This window comes from Rhinoderma darwinii, chromosome 6 (assembly GCF_050947455.1).
Source record: "Rhinoderma darwinii isolate aRhiDar2 chromosome 6, aRhiDar2.hap1, whole genome shotgun sequence".
Classification (NCBI taxonomy): Eukaryota; Metazoa; Chordata; class Amphibia; order Anura; family Rhinodermatidae; genus Rhinoderma; species Rhinoderma darwinii.
In genome coordinates this window covers 119,534,801-119,550,398 of record NC_134692.1, presented here as the reverse complement: position 1 = coordinate 119,550,398, position 15,598 = coordinate 119,534,801, and the positions used below count along the sequence as shown (strand labels likewise).

General features: G+C 43.1%; 1 protein-coding gene across 1 annotated transcript in view; it reads right to left on the bottom strand.

Moving 5' to 3' along the window:
• Window positions 1–2,967: 2,967 nt before the first annotated feature.
• LOC142656633 (uromodulin-like) overlaps window positions 2,968–15,598 on the bottom strand; it is a 28,355-nt gene continuing 15,724 nt past the window's right edge. Inside the window, exons 10-15 of the mRNA XM_075831558.1 lie at window positions 11,433–11,590; window positions 10,757–11,002; window positions 5,654–5,816; window positions 5,471–5,549; window positions 4,138–4,173; window positions 2,968–3,852 (exon numbers count right to left, since the gene is read on the bottom strand). Coding sequence (XP_075687673.1) covers window positions 3,785–3,852; window positions 4,138–4,173; window positions 5,471–5,549; window positions 5,654–5,816; window positions 10,757–11,002; window positions 11,433–11,590 — 750 coding nt within the window. The 3' untranslated portion in view covers window positions 2,968–3,784. The remainder of the gene's footprint in view (window positions 3,853–4,137; window positions 4,174–5,470; window positions 5,550–5,653; window positions 5,817–10,756; window positions 11,003–11,432; window positions 11,591–15,598) is intronic.

The following is a 15,598-nucleotide window of genomic DNA, read 5'->3' as shown; positions in this document are numbered from 1 at the left end:
TCCCTGGAACAATATTTAAGGTGTTTCATCTCTGACTGTCAATTCGATTGGGTCTCATTCCTTCCCCTTGCTGAATTTTCCCTGAATAACCGGGTCAGTAACTCGTCAGGGGTCTCGCCGTTTTTCTGTAATTTCGGGTTTAACCCAAGGTTCTCCTCCGTTTCCCCTGGTTGTTCCAATAATCCTGAGGTAGAGGATGTTCATCGGGAACTGTGCACAGTCTGGGCCCAGGTTCAGAAGAACCTAGAGGCGTCCCAGAGCGCACAAAAGATTCAGGCTGATAGTAGATGTTCTGCTAACCCCCGGTTTGTCGTCGGGGATTTGGTCTGGTTGTCGTCCAGGAACTTGCGCCTTAAGGTCCCGTCCAGGAAGTTTGCTCCCCGATTTATTGGACCTTATAAGATCAGTGAAGTCCTCAACCCTGTATCCTTCCGTCTGGAGCTGCCCCCATCCTTTCGCATACATGACGTCTTCCATGCCTCCCTCCTCAAACGCTGCTCCCCGTCCTGGTCCCCCTCGAGGAAACCTCCTGTTCCCGTTCTCACCCCTGAGGGGGTGGAATTCGAGGTGGCCAAGATTATGGACAGTAGGATGGTCCAGGGCTCCCTCCAGTACCTGGTCCATTGGAGAGGATACGGGCCGGAGGAGAGGACTTGGGTACCTGCCCGTGATGTTCACGCTGGGGTATTGATCAGGAGGTTCCACCTTCTCTTCCCTACTAAACCGGGTCCTCTTAGTAAGGGTCCGGTGGCCCCTCATAAAAGGGGGAGTACTGTTAGGGATCTGCCAGGTACTACGTCTAGGTATACTACTGGGATTAATCAATCCACACCTGAGGCCAGACCTGTTAGACTGACACCGTCTCCCACCAACCAGGGTGGCAGGCTCAGGAGTGGGAGAGCCTATCGCGGCCTGGTCAGTCGGAGTTAGCTCCGCCCCCTGACCTTTATTACCTGCCGTGTTCTCTTCCTCAGTGCTTGTAATTCTTCTGGATTCCTGGCCCCACTGCTGCTTGCTCCAGCCTGCTTCTGCCGTGCTTCTGCCTTGCTGCAGTTCCGCTTAACCTGCTTCGCTTTGCCCCTGGCTTGCTTCCTTCTCCGTGCTCACGTTGGTATACTCCACTTCTGGAAGAAGCCGGAAGTTCCGGCGAAACGCGCGTCGGGTGTTTTACTATCAACAATGTTTCATGCTCTAACACTAACTCCGTTATTTGAGACACTAGTCTCCAACTAACAACTGTGGCAGAATATCTGCTAAGAGACAGGGACTCCTCTATGCCTCTATCACTGAAGCTGCACATAGTACGTGCGCTCAGTCAATTATAGCAGCTCAAACGAAGGGACCGGGCTGCTCTGGACGTGCTGATTAGCACCCAGACAGCTGATCCCGGCATACAGGCTTCAACTCCCTGGTCGTTGGTCACGAACGGCACTGTCTATTGTGTGCCGTAATGATCAACGAGCAGCTTCAAAGACCGCAGAGACTGTCATTTCAACAGTCTCTTGTTGACACTGTACACACAGTGTGTGCCTAGGGAACCGCAGCAGCCTGCAGTGGGGGACCGTGCTGAGCTGTACTGGATGTGCTGTTAGCACCCAGACAGCTGATCCGGGCTCAACACTGTAAACTCCCTTTCTGATCACGAACGGCACTACTCCCTGTATGCCGTAGTGATCAACTAGAAGCTCCACAGGAATGCAGAGACTGTCATTCTGAAAGTCTCTCCTCGATGCAGCACACAGTGTGTGCCCAGTGAGCCGTAGCAACCTACAGTGAGAGTCCGTGCTACGCTGTACTGGACGTGCTGACAGCACCCAGACAGCTGATCTCGGCTCTACTCTGTAGATTACACTGGTTCTTTATTCACAAACGGCACTTTTGTTTTTGAGCCGTGTGACCATTGAGCCGCTACGTAGAGACTGCTGATTTAGCAGTCTCTCCATCTAGGCTGCACACACATTCTGTGCTCAGTGAGCTGCATTAGCCCACAAACAGGGACCGTGTTTAGCTGCACTGGACGTGCTGACAAGCACCCAGACAGCTTATCCCGGCTTTTTGCCGTGTACTCTCTCTCATTTGACCGTGCTCAGCATTGTACCTTGTATGCTGATCTGGTCTATGTGCAACTTGACAGACACGCAGTGACTGTCACTTTACTAGGTTCCTCCATCGCTGGGCTAACATTACAGTACCACTACAACCAACTCAAGTTAATGCTCTAGCAGTGTAATTTCCACAACACTTTGCTTCAGCATATACAACTGTGGGCTAATCAATATATCAATATACATCTAAGATTTAGGCTACTTGTCCCATTACTCGCATATTTCCCCAACGGAGTAAGAATAATTAAGACATTTATTTGTCTATAGTGTCAAGTGAGGGGTCATTGGCACTACAAATTTTCAGCTAACATTGTTATTTTAACTATTTACTAATAAAGAATTTATTATTTTCAATATTATTTGATCACACTACTTTCCTCTTTCCCTTTCCTGTTACTATACATATACTCCACTTCATCCTGGTCCTGACTATTCATTCACCGCTCCGTTTCCTCGCGGCGTTCCGTGGGCTACTGTCCCTTCCCTTGCGTGTTCCCTGTTTGTTCTCCCGTGCACTTAGACAGCGTAGGGACCGCCGCCCAGTTGTACCCCGTCGCCTAGGGCGGGTCGTTGCAAGTAGGCAGGGACAGGGCGGTGGGTAGATTAGGGCTCACTTTCCCTGCTCCTCCTTCCTGCCATTACAATATACCTGCAAAGGAAAGGGCAGAAAGACCCATTTTTCATGATACATTTACATCTTGGAATTGATAACAAATCACGAATCAGAAACAAATAATTTTCTGCATAATCTTTATTTTTATTTAAGAGATTAGATTAAGAAAAAAGGACACTACAGAGTCCGTTAAGCACGGGTTAATCTTAGCCTTGAAGACCAGAACAATTTTTTTTTTTTTCTTGCATTCATTTTATTTTTTGGTTCAAACAGCGGAATGTGTATATGTTATGGTACTGTACATATAAATTAGCATTTAATTTATATTCATATTTACTTTGCCAATCATTAAAAATAAAGCAGTTTTGCTGCATTTTTTCTTTTTATGTCAAACACCGGTCATCATAAATGATGTCATATATTTGTTGTGCATGATGTAACGGTTGTGACGATACCAAATATCTGTATATTATTTAAAGTTTTGGAACTTTTTTTGATTCATTTAAAAAAAAAATAATCCCATAGAAAAATCTACATTTTTCATTTTGATTTTTTTCTCAACTATAATGTACTGCCATGTAGCCACAGTATATGCCAGTACATTAGCCTGTATACTATGTATAGGCATACCCCTCAGTCTTTCACCCCTGAATGCCACGATCAGCGTTGATAATGTATTCAAAGGGTTAAAACGACAGCTATCAGAGGTTCGTCTGATCTCTGCTCTTAGTGAGGGGCTGTGGCTGTTTATTTCAGCCGCTGCTCCGCTCTTTAGCGCATGGGCAGTCTTGCGGTGCCTACACGATTAGCATGAGGGTTATGCCTGTCTTGACTAGTAAGAGACTCTGGCACTTGGGCAGAATAAGTGGGCACAGACTACATCAGAGGGCTGAGAAATAAAAAAATTAAAAAGAATCATATGCGATCCAAGACTAGAACTACTAAGTTTCAGTTTTAAAAATATAGCTTTATGTTTTAAAAGTTACATCTATAGAATATGAATGTGGATTAGATATAATGAGAAAATTGTTGTCAATACAATCCATCCAATGGTTGAACTGATGCCCTAAAGAAACAAAGTTTGGGTCATCAGAAGGAAGACAAAGCCAAGGAGGGCAGAAGATTCACCTGTGCCTAGAAAAGAAGAAAATACATTGATGGCTAATCCTTAATACTGCGGAATATAATATCTATTATGATATAAATAACGTAAAGGCTATATAACCAAGAAATAACACATAACTGCAGGATCAGACAACACAAAGGATTTGTTTGTAGTCTGTAACCATGGACACACATAAGTCTGCATAGGAACTGTTTTAGGAGAAGTTTTTTTAATTTAGATGTACATATTGGAGCAATAAAGAAAAATTGGATATAGCCTTTAAATGAATATTCACCATTAAATAACATACTTACCAATACAGCCTGAAGATAGAGCAATAGATACTTTATCTGCAAAACAATACATATGAGGATTAAAAAGGGTGTATGTAAAAAGTGACTATACAGAAGATAGAATTGGCTTACTGACTTCTATACCAACAAACTGAATCATCCAGCCTGTGATTTGAAAGGCCATCATTTCTGGAAAGAAGACTATCAAAAGAAGAATTACCTGCTTCTGAATTTAGTGAGTTTATATAAAGGGGTTTCCTGAGATTAAATATTCTATTGAAAAATCCATGTGAATGCCCTAACCATACTTGGTAATAAAGCATACTACCTACAAAAAATTCAGAGCCATTCAGCTGATCCCGTGGCTCGGTACATTTCCCTCTCACCACTATACTTGTCACATGATTGTATTCTCCAATAGAATATCACAAGGTCTGTTACACATAGTGGCTATCTGACTTGTACCAAGTGTTTAGTTTACATGTACATGGAGGGGGTAACACTTGGCCAAAAATGCTCGTTTTTTTAAAATAAAAACGTTACTGTAATCTACATTGCAGCGCCTATCTGCTGCAATAGCAGATAGGGGTTGCAAAATCTGGTGACAGAGCCTCTTTAAACAATGTGGAGTCAGCCTTATAAGTTATATGCTCTATCAATATGCCTGGTAAGGGAATTTATATAAATTTCTCATTAGAAAATGCAATCCCCTAAAACCTTTTTAATAACTAGTCTATCCCGGTCATGGAAATAACCAAACCTTTGCATCCTTTTCATGCAGGCATTTTCTAAATTTTTCAACCTCCCATCACACAACTATCCACAATTTGGCTTCTTTAAGGGAAAATAGAGTCTTGTCCAGAAACAGCGCCACTCTTGTCCATCAGCTGTATCTGGTATTGCAGCTCACTTGAATAAGAATGAGATACAATACCAAACACAGCCGAAGGAGAAAATTGGCACTATTCCTGGGAAAAAAGTAGACCCTTTTTTCTAATGTCCGACAAGCCCTTAAAAGGGGCAACTGTAAAGTAGCATAGAAAGACTTTAGGAAACATGAAATGTATATATTAGATACTGTATAGTATTTAATGGCATATCATTAGCTAACATGTGGACATTTCTAATAGATATTTAACACCCTATTACATTGAGTGTTGTGCATGTCACAAATTATTATTATTATTATTGGTTATAAGTGGATTATTTTTATTTTTTGGAATATAATTTGACTATATAATAATACATCAATTGGCCTTGATCTATGTGCATCAGTTCAGATACCTAAAAATTCTTCGAATTCTGTATAAAAAAAAGCTCCTTTTATTTATCTTCACACAACTGGAAATGTTACCTTGGCGAACTATAGGACCCACACTTAGCTGATAGCTTTCCTCAGCGCCTGCACTTCGGGACCCAATTCCAGAACATGACTGCAATAATGAAATTATATTATAAGGTCACAGGTGCAAAATGCATACAGTGGTTACAAGCAAAACAATGTTGTAAAACCCGATAATGCCCAATTTGTACTTACGGGGGAGCACGATCCCGCAGTGACGTCACACAGACTTACAGCACAGTGAATGTAGACAGAGTTATAATTGCCGACAAATTTAAACACTTGCAGTGACAGGCGACCTTTTCTTGAGACGCCATTTTCCAGTACGCTAATGGTTGAATCTTGTTTATTAGGACAGCTAAAGAAGAAAATAATACAAATAGCAGTTACAGTAACACAGTGACACAAGAGCAAAAATTTTAATCCCCCCCTTCCCGTCACGGTGCCCAGTTTTGCACAGCACAGAAGGGCCTGGTGTTTGCCAACAACTTAGTTTCTCTGCAGAGGGTCTTGCACAGACTCTCGACACCCAATTGCAAAATGGATGGAACAATTGGGGCTTTTTCCAAGGGTCCCATAGCAGCCGCATGGTCTGCCTCTATGATACCTAAGCCCTTAGTGGTTTATGAGAACTTTGTGCTGAGATCTACCTGGTAGCCTTCTTAGCCAAAAGGCAATCTAAAAGTGGGCACTTGGCTCTAGCAAAATACTATTGTGTGTGATACATGAGCTTTCGCAGATCAGCTTATTGGGTAAAGGAGAAGACTGCCAAAAGGACTGCAGCAAAATCCACTTAAATGTTGTACTTATATTAAAGTGTACCTCCGCTTTCAGTGAAACACGGTTATAGTGCAGGAGTGTGCGGTATAATAACTTGTCTAAATCACTAGTATTCGCTGTATTCCTGCTATCCGTAGCATGGACTGTGTAAAGTCTGTGCTGCCGGCTGCTCATAACTCTTCATTGGGAGACACAGGAGACAGAGCTTCCTGCTGGTCTACAAGACTCCCGTATCCAGAACGCCCTCCAGTGTTATAGGATTCGTACCCAGCTAACGGCCATTCTGGATACGGGAGCCTTGGAGACGAGCAGGACACTGTGTCTCCCACTGAAGTTATGAGTAGCCGGCAGCACTGACTTTACACAGTCCGCGCTGCTGCTAGAAGCAAAATCAGTGATACAAGTGATTAAAAAAATAATTCTAGTGCCCGCTCCCGCACTGTAATCGTTTTCCACTGAAAGTGGAGGTACGCTTCAAAGAGGACCTGTCACCAGTTCAGTAAATCCCAATGTCCTGCCTCATGTCATAGGCACTGTCACGCTGATGATGTCAGTGTAATTTGTATCCCAATCCATTTTTTTACTTTACAAGTTGTGAGCCATTTTCTTATTATGCTAAATAGGCGATACTAGCTAATGGCCCATGGGGCTATAACGCTGAGGTTTCAATGTGTTCGGTATTTGTGTTGGCTTATAGCCTAATTATTATAATTAATAATTGGCATAATAAGAAAAATGTAATGGAAAAAATGGTAAAAACGTTTTATTTTACTTTTAATTTTTTTTTTTTATATATATTCTTAAAAAAATTAAATGTATTAAACAAATTTTTACATTAGTTTTTTAGTTCCACTAGGGGACTTGAACATGCAATGGATGAATTGCTTGCACAATACACTGCATTACAAACAGTGGATATAAAAGGCAAAGCCAATACTGCACATCACCAAAAGAACGCCATACCCACGGTGAAGCATGGTGGGGGCCGCATTATGGCGAATGGTGGAGGCAGCATTATGGAGAATGGTGGAGACAGCATTATGGAGCATGGTGGGGGCAGCATTATGGAGCATGGTGGGGGCAGCATTATGGAGCATGGTGGAGGCAGCATTATGGAGCATGGTGGGGGCAGCATTATGGAGCATGGTGGAGGCAGCATTATGGAGCATGGTGGAGGCAGCGTTATGGAGCACGGAGGAGGTAGCATTATGGAGCATGGTGGGGGCAGCATTATGGAGCATGGAGGAGGTAGCATTATGGAGCACAGAGGAGGTAGCATTATGGAGCATGGTGGAGGCAGCATTATGGAGCACGGAGGAGGTAGCATTATGGAGCATGGTGGAGGCAGCATTATGGAGCACGGAGGAGGTAGCATTATGGAGAATGGTGGAGGCAGCATTATGGAGAATGGTGGAGGCAGCATTATGGAGCACGGTGGAGGCAGCATTATGGAGCACGGAGGAGGTAGCATTTTGGAGCATGGTGGAGGCAGCATTATGGAGCATGGTGGGGGCAGCATTATGGAGCACGGTGGAGGCAGCATTATGAAGAATGGTGGAGGCAGCATTATGGAGAATGGTGGAGGCAGCATTATGGAGCATGGTGGGGGCAGCATTTTGCTTTGTGGTTGTTTTTCTGCAGCTGGAACTGGGTCTTTAGTCAAGGTGAAGGGAATTATGAACAGTTCCAAATAGCAGTCAATATTGGCACAAAACCTGCAAGCCTCTGCTAAAAAGCTGAAGATGAATTTCACCTTTCAGCACGACAACGACCCAAAGCAAAACCTCCAAATCAACAAAAGAATGGCTTCACCAGGAGAATATCAAAGTTTTGGAATGGCCCAGCCAGAGCCCAGACCTGAATCCCATTGGAAATCCATGGGGTGACGTGAAGAGGGCTGTACACAGGAGATGCCCTCGCAATCTGACAGATTTGGAGCACTTTTGCAAGGAAGAGTGGGCAACAATTGCCAAGTCAAGATGTGCCATGCTGATAGACTTCTACCCAAAAAGACTGAATGCCGTCATAAAGTCAAAGGGTAATTTAACAAAGTATTAGTTTAAGGGTGTGCATACTTATGCAACCACATTATTTTTGTTCTTTAGCTTTATTTTTCCACCATAGAAGATTTCAGTTTGTTTTTCAATACAATTGTACAGATTATAGGTGACATTAAAGGTGGAAAAAGTTCTGAAATGATTTATCTTGGACTGATTATGTAACATGACAAAAACCTGGCATTCTAAGGGCATGACCACACGTGGCGGATTTCCTCCGCAACTGTCCGCATCAATGCCGCACCTAATCCGGGTTGCGGATTACGGCTGCGGATCTGCCCAAAATGTGCAGTAAATTGATGCGGACTAGCTGCTGCGGACTGCGGGAAAAGTGCTTCCCTTCTCTCTATCAGTGCAGGATAGAGAGAAGGGACAGCACTTTCCCTAGTGAAAATAAACTAATTTCATACTTACCGGCCGTTGTCTTGGTGACGCGTCCCTCTTTCGGCATCCAGCCCGACCTCCCTGGATGACGCGGCAGTCCATGTGACCGCTGCAGCCTGTGATTGGCTGCAGCCGTCACTTAGACTGAAACGTCATCCTGGGAAGCCGGACTGGAGAAAGAAGCAGGGAGTTCTCGGTAAGTATGAACTTCTATTTTTTTGACAGGTTGCTGTATATTGGGATCGGTAGTCACTGTCCAGGGTGCAGAAACAGTTACTGCCGATCGCTTAACTCTTTCAGCACCCTGGACAGTGACTATTTACTGACGTCACCTAGCAACGCTCCCGTAATTCCGGGAGCCCCATTGACTTCCTCAGTCTGGCTGTAGACCTAGAAATACATAGGTCCAGCCAGAATGAAGAAATGTCATGGCAAAAAAGCAAGACGCATTCGCAGCACACATAACATGTGCATGACAGCTGCGGACTTCATTGCGGAACTTAGAATCTCCATTGAAGTCAATGGAGAAATTCCGCCATGAGTCCGCAACCAGTCCGCCACTGCTCCGCAACAGACAGAGTATGCTGCGGACACCAAATTCCGCTCTGCAGCCTATGCTCCGCAGCTGAATTTTACGCATCGTCTAAACGAACACTTCTAAATAGAAGTGGAAGTCAATGCAGAAACGGCTCCGCTGCGGATTAACGCTGCGGAGTGTCCGCAGCGGAATTCAAGTGAAATTCCGCCACGTGTGAACCCAGCCTAAGGGTATGTTCACACGCAGAGTCAAAAACGTCTCAAAATACGGAGCTGTTTTCAAGAGAAAACAGCTCCTGATTTTCACACGTTTTTTGTGCCACTCGCAATTTTCGCTGCGTTTTTTGCAGCGTATTTTACGCCCGTTTTTGGAGATTTTTTCAATAGAGTCTATGGAAAGCAGCTCCAAAAACGTCCCAACAAGTGTCCTGCACTCCTTTTGACGAGCCGTCATTTTACGCGCCGTATTTTGACAGCGACGCGTAAAATGACAGCTCGTCTACACAGAACTTTGTAAGACCCATTGCAAGCAATGGGCAGAAGTTTGCTGACGTATTGGAGCCGTCTTTTAAGGCGTAATTCGAGGCGTAAAACACCTCCATTACGTCTGAAAAGAGGTCGTGTGCACATACCCTAACAGGGATGTGTAGACGTTTTATATCCACTATATGTATTGCCGTGCATTGTGCATTTATCATTCTCCTACTGTGACAGGGCTTAAATGGAGGACCAAGGTGGCAAACCGGGGGGCTTTCATGGCTCCCGGCTGCCATGACAACCTATAGGCACCGTGCAATTGAGTCACGGGGCCGATGGGGCGACAGAGGGGCCCCCTTCTGTTTAACGACTTTGATGACGCAGTCTTAATTAACCGCAGCATCTAAGAGACTAAACGGCTAGGATTAGAGTTATCTCCGATCCCGGCCATTAGAGCCGGGATACATGAGCCATTAGATATAGCTGACGCCGGCTGCCTACGGAGTGGTCTCAGCTTCAGAGCCTACTCCATACATACGCTGGCGGCAAGGTGTTAAAAATCTGTGGGCAGAAATCTTTAGTGTTCAGTGCCAGAATCATAAAATCCTAAAGATAAAAGAACCAAAAAATTGACTGTAACTTTCCTGACAAACAATCACAGTTCTTTACAGCATTGTGTAAAGAGGAATGATGCCACCACTTTCCACCTATCTGCTTTTACTTGATGGCTGCAACATGTAATGCATATCTACCTCTCAATCATGGCTACTGTAAAAATCTAAGTATAAAGTTTATACTGTTTCATATTTTGTCTCTCATCATAGTCTCTTCTTAACCAGACATACAACATGTGCCACGTGCTTTACTATGTGCAAAATGTATCAATTAGGGGCATAGCTTTAGGGGTGCAGAGGTAGCAGACAGGCACATGGTAGGTGGGGGGTCTGTTACAGATTTTGCATTTAGGCCCAGGTTACGCCTCTGTCTCCAATATCAGGTAATACAAAATAATAATTTGGTGAACTTGAACTAAGTATGTAATTGAGAGACTGTCAATCTTTACCTGTCTTTTACGATGTAATACTTCACGGCATCATATGGGTTAGATGTTGGCGTCGCATAACAGTTCTTCATTATAACGACATACTGAGAAGAATCTCCTCCTTGAACAAAAACACCAACATACAGCAAAGACTTAGAGGAGAGCACAACTGCGGACCCTTCATATGGAGTCACATAACTGCTGTCTTGATAAAGCGCCATGTTTGCTGTGAATTGTCCAGTCCCTCCAACACTGATATTTGTAGAGCTGTAGAAAGTAAAAGGTTAATATTTAAAAGCATTTCAGCTACCATATATTACTGATACAAACCAATACTGACAATGTCAAGATACCCAAATTCTGTTTTAAATGTTTTATCCGGGATTAAAAAAAAGTCTGCTTTTTTTTTTTTTTTTAAAACAAACAGCGCAACTCTTGCCCATGCCTCGTGTCTGGTACTGCAGTTTAGCCCCATTCATTGGAGTTGTAATATCAAACACAGACATGAACATGAGTGTTGCTGTTTCTGGAAAATAAGTAGACTCTTTATTTTTTTTTCCAATCCAGAACAACCCATTGAAAACCTTCCTAAAATGTGAAATAGCTATTTGCTACATACATCTGCAACATTTTGTCTGGTGCCACCAACAACCTAGACCAAGTAGACCACACAAGGTAAAAATATGTAAAAGGTTACCTAAATATGGGATTCACAGCTATATTCAGACTGATCATCATGTCCAGTACGTACGCACAAGACATTATCACAGCCAGCTCTTCATTTCTTACGATTAATCCGGTAGATTCTATCGCAAAATACAGTGTGTTCTCATAAATTGCATGTGTTCCATTTGTCTAAATAAATATAAGATATAAACACTTAGTACATAGAAAAAAAGATTTGTATCTGAGGCTTATGTAGCAATAAACTGCAAGGTGGACTAATATACTTAATATTCTACTAAAGCTCAAAACATGGAATTATAATAACTAACTAGTAATTAAAAGCTAAAAAAATACTAAAATCTTCTATACTTAGGTAGTGTATCTTTCCCATTTGTGCCAACTTGTTTGATCTTTAATTTGTTTTCGCATCATAAAGTGAATCTCCATCTTTAATCATCTTGTCATTTTAGGTCCAATATTCAGTGGTGATTTATTTTATGATATATCTTCATAATGGTTGAAGTTTCATTTTTTTAAAACATATCACCTGCATAGTGATAAATGATATAATTCTGGCTGTCTGCAGCCACCACTAGAGGGAGCTTAAGAGCTTACTAAAAAAAAAGAATGCTTTAAGCACATTAGCTCTCCCTAGAAGTGGCTGTCAGCAGCTAGAATTTTATAATTTAAAGGGTAACTCAACTTTCAAAATCTTTTGACATATAGTGACATGTTATAAGTTTTAAGGGTAACAGTCCGAGTACTGAGACCCTCACAGATCTCTAAAACGAAGCGGCAAAAGTGCTTGGGTGCGCATTGTGCCGTTTTGTGTCTGATCATCTTTCTTCGGAAAGCCGAGCGAGCAGGGTATGGGCTTAATAGAAAGTCTTTGAACCCATAGACCGCTTGCTCAGCTTTCTGAGGAAAGCTGATCAGAAACAAACCGGCACAGCGCTCACCTGAGCACTCCTGCCACTTCATTTTAGTGATCGGTAGGGGTCTGAGTGCTCGGACCCCCACTGATCAAAACTTCTGACATGTCACTATGACATGTCAAAAGTTTTTTGTAAGTTTAGATACCCTTTAACTCTATGTCTTTGCAGGGGAATTCAATCCCTGTGTCAGGAGAACAAAGCTGAAATATAACTGTGAAATTAATCAGTACAGAATTTTGGAGCTATTTGGGCGGGTTCACACATAGCGGAATTTCACTTAAATTCCGCTGCGGACACTCCGCAGCGTTAATCCGCAGCGGAGCCGTTTCTCCATTGACTTTCACTTTAATTTAGCAGTGTTCGTTTACACGATGCGTACAATTCCGCTGCGGAGCATAGGTTGCGGAGCGGAATTTGGTGTCCGCAGCATGCTCTGTCTGTTGCGGAGCAGTGGCGGACTGGTTGCGGACTCATGGCGGAATTTCTCCATTGACTTCAATGGAGAGTCAAAATTCCGCAATGAAGTCCGCAGATCTTATGTGTGCTGCGGAGCGTATTGTTTTTACTACCATGACATTTCTTCATTCTGGCTGGACCTATGTATTTCTAGGTCTACAGCCAGACTGAGGAAGTCAATGGGGCTCCCGTAATGACGGGAGCGTTGCTAGGAGACGTCTGTAAATAGTCACTGTCCAGGGTGCTGAAAGAGTTACGCGATCGGCAGTAACTGTTTCTGCACCCGGGACAGTGACTACCGATCGCAATATACATGTATCTGTAAAAAAAAATATAAGTTCATACTTACCGAGAACTCCCTGCGTCTGCCTCCAGTCCGGCCTCCCAGGATGACGTTTCAGTGTAAGTGACGGCTGCAGCCAATCACAGGCCAAGCACAGGCTGCAGCGGTCACATGGACTGGAGCGTCATCCAGGGAGGTCGGGCCGGATGCCGAAAGAGGGACGCGTCACCAAGACAACGGGCGGTAAGTATGAATTTCTTTTACTTTCACTAGGGAAAGTGCTGTCCCTTCTCTCTATCCTGCACTGAATAGGGAGAAGAGAAGCACTTTTCCTGCAGTCCGCAGCGGCCAGTCCGCATCAATTTTCTGCACATTTTGTGCAGATCCGCTGCAGAATCTGCAACGCAGATTCTGTGCGGCATTGATGCGGACAGTTGCGGAGGAATTCCGCCATGTGTGGTCATGCCCTTTAGATTACAAAAACAAAATGCTGTTCATACATTTACATCACTCTGTTTATTTCTTGGTAATAGAAATAAAATATATAATTATTGGATTAGTGGATTTTAAATTAATGGGGAACTCCCAATTTAAACATTTATGGCATATCTAGAGGATATGCCATAAACTGTCTGATAGATGCGGGTCCCAGCTCTACGACCTGCCGCTACCTCCAGAGTGAAGGTCCTGTGGATATGCCATAAATTTTGAAGTTGGGAATACCCCTTTAACCCCTTAGTGACCAGCCCATTTTAGGCCTTAATGACCAAGCTATTTTATTCGTTTTTCTATAGTCGCATTCAAAGAGCTATAACGTTTTTATTTTTTCGTCTATATAGCTGTATAAGGACTTGTTTTTTGCGGGATTAGTTGTGCTTTTTAATGGCACCATTTTTGGGTACATATAATTTTTATATTAACTTTTATTAACCTTTTTGGGGGGGATTATAAAAAAAACCTGAAATTCCGCCATTGTTCTATGCGTTTTTAAATTGACGCCGTTCACTGTGCGATGTAATTAACATGTGACCTTTATTCTATGGGTCGGTACGATTACGGCGATACCACATATGTGGAGGGTTTTTTTATGTTTTACGACTTTTGCACAATAAAAACACTTTTGAACTAAAATTATTTGTTTTTGCATCGTCGCTTTCCAAGAGCCGTAATTTTTTTATTTTTCCATCAATGTAGTGATTTTTTGGGCTTGTTTTCTGCGGGACAAGACGTAGTTTTGAATGGTACTGTTTTGGGGTGCATGGGACTTATTGATTCATTTTTATTATGACTTTTTTGGGGGGCAATGGAAAAAAATTGCAATTTCGCCATAGTTTTTGGCGTTTTTTTTTTACGGTGTTCACTTTGCGGTTTAAATTACATATTAACTTTATTAATGGAGTCATTACGGTCGCGGCGATACCACATATGTGTACTTTTTTTTTATTTTTACACTTTTACTAAATAAAACCACTTTTTATGGAAAAAAATGGTTTTATTTATTTTTTTACTGTACTTTTTATTAATAATCTTTATTTCACTTTGATGACTGATTTTATTAGTCCCACTAGGGGACTTTACTGTGCGATGTTCCGATCGCTGCTATAATGCTCTGGTATACTTCGTATACCAGAGCATTATTGCCTGTCAGTGTAAATCTGACAGGCAATCTGTTAGGACGTGCCTCCGGCGCGTCCTAACAGGCATATGTCCAGGGCAGACCTGGGGGCTTTTATCAGTCCCCCGGCTGCCATGACACCCCATCGGAGACCCGCGATTGCATTCGCGGGCCGCCGATTGGTGAGAGAGGGAGCGCACTCCCTCTGTAAACAAAGTTAAATGCCGCGGTCGCTATTGACGGCGGCATTTAACGGGTTAAACGGCCGCGATCGAAGTAAACTTCGATCGCGGGCGTTGGAGCAGGAGCTCAGCTGTCATCAGACAGCAGAGCCCCGGCTCCTGCCTGCACGGGAGACCCGTGCAGGACTTAGACTAGGCTGACGTGAAAAGGCGTCAGCCTAGCCTAAAGCCCAGTAGTGAATCACGTTAAAAGGCATATTAGTGGTCACTAAGGGGTTAAGTTAGCAAAATTTTACTGCTGTTTGGTGATCCCATAGACTGGTAAAGTGTCTCTTAAGATGGACTGGGAACCTCACATGAGATTCTTTTAACCTTCAATTCTGGTGTCATGCTTGCAATGTGTATCCTACTTCTTATATAAGTATGTGGATCAATGCCCATTCGCATGAGATAAAAGTTGTCCAAATAGCCGATTTTGGCTTTTTCGGCCAACCATCGTTTGCCAAATCAACGTGAATGACTGTTCGCAATGGCCAACGGCAGACTTTTGTTTGTCAAAGATGTAATGGGCCAGGTTGGAAAATTTCTGATGTGGTAGCCCGAAATACATGTATATGGCATGATCGGTCAAGTATATCCTATCATTTGCCAATTTGCACAAGCCCCCGGAAGTTAGTTTAATTTATAAAAGACTCTCTGATCGGCCAGTTTTGTCTCTTCTGCAGC